The following is a 5216-nucleotide window of genomic DNA, read 5'->3' as shown; positions in this document are numbered from 1 at the left end:
CAGCAACTTTCAGAGGGGTTTCCATCACGTACAACTCATAGCTGTTTTTTTCGAAAAGATGGTGATGCAATCATGTTATTAATATTATCATCATCACCATCATCATCATCATCATAACATACAACATATAACATACAAGTACAACAACACATGCATATCCCATAGTTAGAATTACAATAATTACTAAATCTTAGAAAGACTTAATTTTGAACGTGAACATAATAATCCGAAAGAAGAGGCTGAAATAGAAGAGATGGAGAGAGAACCACTTCTAGCGAAGCAAGAAAAACCTTTATTAGATACTCAACATAATTCTATCCCTTCTTCACTTTTCACGTACTTGTACGTTGGTCACTTTTTCGCCAGATGGGGTGCCAGGTTTATTCTCATTTTCTATCACTGTTGTGTTTACAATTACATTCTCATTGTTGGGTTTTTCTTCTCTATATATATTTTTTTTTTATAAATATATATGTATATATATATCTCTATATATATATTTCTTATATTTTTTGGGAAAAAAATACATGCGCCGAACTGACTAGTCTATTGAAAATCCATAACAATTTCAACATTTTGAGATTAAGGCTTGAAATTTTTGGGACTAAAGTTTTTTTTTTTTTTTACTAAAATTTTGAGACTAAAGCTGGTTCTTGTTGTTTACCATTTTTTGTTAGGATTATTGAATATGAACCCATTTCACTGCTATTGTGACATTTTAAAAATTAAATCTTTCACCTTTAATGTTTTAGAACTATTTCAAACAGTATAATTTTCATTTTTATTTCCCTGGATGTTTTCAAGTGTTGAGTGAATTTTACAACTCTGGTCTATTTAAGGATTGAATTTGTTGTTATTGTTGTGTGTGTGTGTTTTTCTCTCTCTCTCTCTCTCTTTTTTTTTTTTTTTTTTTTTTTTTTCTTCTATGAATTAGTTTATTATTGAGGTGTTCAAATTCAGATTGTATGAACACTGCTATGGATTTTAATCCATTGAAAGGCTATTTATTAGTGGCTAAAATTTTATTAAAAGCTACTGCTTGAGAATTCAACAAATAAACTACACAAATCGATTTCAGGTGAACAATCTGTTAATACTACAGCTATCAGCTATGCCCATCTTGTGCCAAGAAATTAGAACTATGGAGATATTAAGTGAAACATCTTTGAAGGAAGAAAAAGTAGCCAGCCAGATTATTTTCCATTTTTTATATATATATTTTTTTATTTTGATCTTTCCCTACATGTTTATGCAACATTTTGTCCTAAAGGTCAACCTAGTTTCATGAACAGACTGAGTCTGTTCAAGTAAACTTATCTGAGGACCATGTTCCATGTGATTTTGATCATTGTCTAATGAAAGAGATCGATTGAATGTGCCCTGATTGAATCCAAACACATGGTTATATTGACCAATGCATTTGCCCTTCAATATTTTGCCAATAATGACAAATTGGGTGACTCCTCACACCCAACACACTTCCTCTAGATATACTGTTTGGAATTAAGTTCTTAGTGAATTCTTTTCTTGTTGCAGGATGTGGGAATTCTCTGTTGGTTTATACATGATCAACATTTGGCCAAACTCTTTACTTTTTGCAGCTATCTATGGTGTGGCAGAAGCTTCTTCTACTGTGCTCTTTGGTGCCATTGTTGGACAATGGGTGGATAGGTTGACATATGTAAAGGTTTGCTTACCAATCAATTCATTGTACACTATTAAGTTTACAGATTTGGGATGGAGGGTGAGGACATGAGTTTAAGATATATTGGGTGCGTATGTAATATAATCAACCAAAAAAAAGAGACAGATTTGTGATTGGTGAACATCAAAATAAAACAATTTTTCAAAAGTATCCTAGAAACACCCAAAATATTTTGCCAACTAATTATTGCCTGATGACTAGCTCTTGAACGGGCATAATGAGAAGTTTATGGATTCTAATCAATGTATAGTTCTCCTTAACAATTTATAGCCAGGACTATCATCTAAAAGATTATTAAAGATGGCTGGCAAGTTCATTTTTGGCATATTTGTTCTGCTTAAATGCCTTTCAGACAGTCCCTCCCAGCTCTTTATGTTATAGCAGAACACAACAATGTGTTGGAGGGTACTGGGGTTGTAGCCTCTTTGCCTTCTTTGACAAATCTGTTATTCATTTGTAAAACGCAAAAAGAATAAACTAAGAAAGAAAGAGACAAGAATTAATCCTCCTAAGCTGTCCACCAATTGATCTGCTTAGATAATCTTGTTGTCTTCATCTACAGGATGGAACATGAACAAACCATTATATGATAATTTAAACTTACTGAGTTATTTATAAAAGTATGCAGGTTGAACTTGCTGTTTGAGACAAATTTAAATCATTGATAGATAAATATGCATCTTAAACTCTATTGGCAGGTTCTCCGACTTTGGTTGGTAACACAAAATCTCGCTTATATAATTGCTGGAGGCACAGTGATTGCACTACTGAAATTTTCATTCTTGAAGTCCACAAATTTTACAGCATTCATCTTTCTTGTGATATTAACCAACATCTCCGGAGCAATTGCAGCACTTTCAACCCTCGCTGGTACCATCTTGATTGAAAGGGAATGGTAATTGCATAGAGGCTTTCAAATGAAACATGACTTCATAATTTCACTTACATAAAAAAAAAAAAAGTACTGTGTAATTCTAGTTGAAACGTCAGTATTGTTGGTGGTCAGAATTTGATCCTGCCAGACATATCATCTAAAATTTATTTTTCCTTAGCTAGAAAGTATTAAACATTTCATGTTGTTGTAATCCTTGTTCAGTTTGTGCCTTAGTAATGCTTAATTTATGTTATATTGTGTTGTTGCTATCACACCATTTTGTCATTTTTGGTTTAAGTTCCTTTGATTTCTTGGCTACCAAATGGAGAATAAGGAATTTGTTATTAAAAATAATAATAATAATAACTCTTATGTAATATATTATCTATTTTTAATTTACAGGGTGGTTGTGATGTCAGAAGGCCATCCTCCAGAAACGCTGACAAAGCTGAATTCAATTATCAGGCGAATTGATCTAATAAGCAAGCTAGGAGCTCCTGTATTATCTGGCTTTGTTATCAGCTTTGTGTCACTAACATCATCTGCTGTGTCTTTAGCACTGTGGAATGCTATTACTATTTGGGTGGAATATTGGCTTTTTATCTCTGTGTATAATGGGATACCTGCTTTAGGTGAAAGTAGCCAAAGGAGGGTCTCAAGACTTTCACCTAGTGTTGAAGAGACAGAAAGCTTGCTTTCTGATGATGGAGGCAATTCAGCATTGGCAGAGGAAAGCTGTGTAATGNTCTCGGCTTGGTTTGTGGATGTTTGATTTATCTGTCATCCAACAAATGCAGGTAGAGAAACCCCAGAAATAAAACTAGGACTATACACTTATAGCAAATTTATAGCAAACTAGTACTTATACATTTTAATATCTCTCCTTCTTCTATTATTAAAAATAATTTCAACTTGTATTCTCACTCATTTTCCTTTGTAAATAGGATCATGTTCCTGAATCTGATCGCGGTGTTGTGGGAGGAGTTCAGAACTCTCTGCAGTCTATTTTGGATTTGATGACTTATGTCATGGGAATAATTATCTCCAATCCACAGGTGACCTTATTTAGCTTTTGGTTTTGGCTTAATGGAATATCATTGGATTGATGCATGTATGTTCAGTTTATGCTTTGCTGGAATATGCATTAGTTCAGTAAGAGCACTTAAGACATCCTTCCAATCTGTGTGTGTCGTGAGAGAGAGAGATTGGAAGAGTATCATTATTATTGTGGAGAATCTTTTGGCTATCATGAAATTTTCAGATTCTCTGGTTCTCAGTTTCTTTAAGTTTAAGAAACAGATAAAAGAGCAGAAGGAAATTCTATATTTCTGTATTTGTAACCTGTACAAGTAGAAGCCTGTATGCTATATGTATAGGTGCATAAAATGAGTGATGTATAAGAAATGGGAGTACTGTACTAGTAATACTAACAGGCCTTGGCCTTTGGGCCTATAGGCTTACTGTATTCTAGCACTCTTGATAACTTAAGAAATTGTGTTTTTCTTAGTACCATTCATCCTCATTTACTTTTGGTTGTGGTGGAAATATGATTAGTTCTTCATGCCACGCATTTGAGACGTGTGTCATGTCACATGTGGATTGTGTTCACCAGACTCGTGTCAATTGAGAAATATGATGCTTTGAACCAAATTAACTCCATTATTGTTATTATGTTATATTTCAGGATTTCTGGCAGTTGACTTTGATATCCTTTATGCTGGTCACATTGGCTGCATTGCTCTATACTGTACATATCTACCATGTCCGGAAGCACCTCTTCCACTTTGAGAAGTTATTTTCATGGATTCAATGGTCAATAAGATCACCTGAAAAGGCTGAAATGCTTACTCAAGCTGAAAAGGTAGAGGTTCTTACGTCTAATGAGTCATGATATAAATGTTTCTCGACAACATGTTGTGTCTGCTGGCCTGAGAAATTGATTTCATATTCCAATGTAAATAACATTCTTACAATCAGTATGGCTAGAACTTAAACGTATTGTTTTGAGAAATAAGATAGGCAAATCTAATAATGTGTTTTGGCATGTTGTAATCAGCTGGAATATCAGCCTTAGAGCTGAAACTGCTATAGATAGCGTGTAAAATTTCTCTTTTAGTGAAGCTATTAGATGAATTCAAGTCCCAACAATTTAGTCCTATTATATTACTATCAAAGGACCTATAACTCTTGACTTCAAAACTTATTCTCTGAAGTAAACGACTAACATTGCATTTTATAATTTAAGTGTTTGAAGTCTTTGTTAGAAAGTTTAGTAGCTGACAATGATGAAATTACTTTTTGTATGTTGGTTGGTTGGTTGTATGGTTATCAATTTGTCAATGGAGTATGCAGAGTGCGACCAGTTTGGGCTATTCTTCAATGTCATATGCCCATGGAGGGGCCCTAATAGCGTGCAAATCCCTTTATAAGAGCATCCACAGCCGGATTCTAAATCCCATCTTATTTTACCATCTCAAAAAGTCACTTTTTTAATTATACAATACAATTTTACAATTCTCCAACATCCCAATTTTTATATTCCAATCCTACTCATTAAAATAATATTTTTACACAATAAAATAATATTTCTCACAATTACCATTATACATTACAACACATTATTTATACATTATTTAT

At 33.4% G+C, this 5216-nt stretch overlaps 1 protein-coding gene across 1 annotated transcript; it reads left to right on the top strand.

The window, feature by feature from the left end:
* LOC112035303 (solute carrier family 40 member 2) lies at nt 1-4727 on the top strand. The gene is given in 7 exon segments (XM_065760753.1): nt 1-378; nt 1537-1687; nt 2404-2600; nt 2982-3324; nt 3326-3376; nt 3524-3634; nt 4264-4727. Coding segments are annotated over 7 exon segments (1185 nt in total). The 5' UTR covers nt 1-253; the 3' UTR covers nt 4471-4727.
* Nucleotides 4728-5216: the final 489 nt, after the last annotated feature.

The sequence above is a fragment of the Quercus suber genome, unplaced genomic scaffold, assembly GCF_002906115.3.
Source record: "Quercus suber isolate HL8 unplaced genomic scaffold, Cork oak 2.0 scaffold_380, whole genome shotgun sequence".
In the NCBI taxonomy this organism is placed as follows: domain Eukaryota; kingdom Viridiplantae; phylum Streptophyta; class Magnoliopsida; order Fagales; family Fagaceae; genus Quercus; species Quercus suber.
This window is presented reverse-complemented; position numbering and strand designations above follow the sequence as displayed.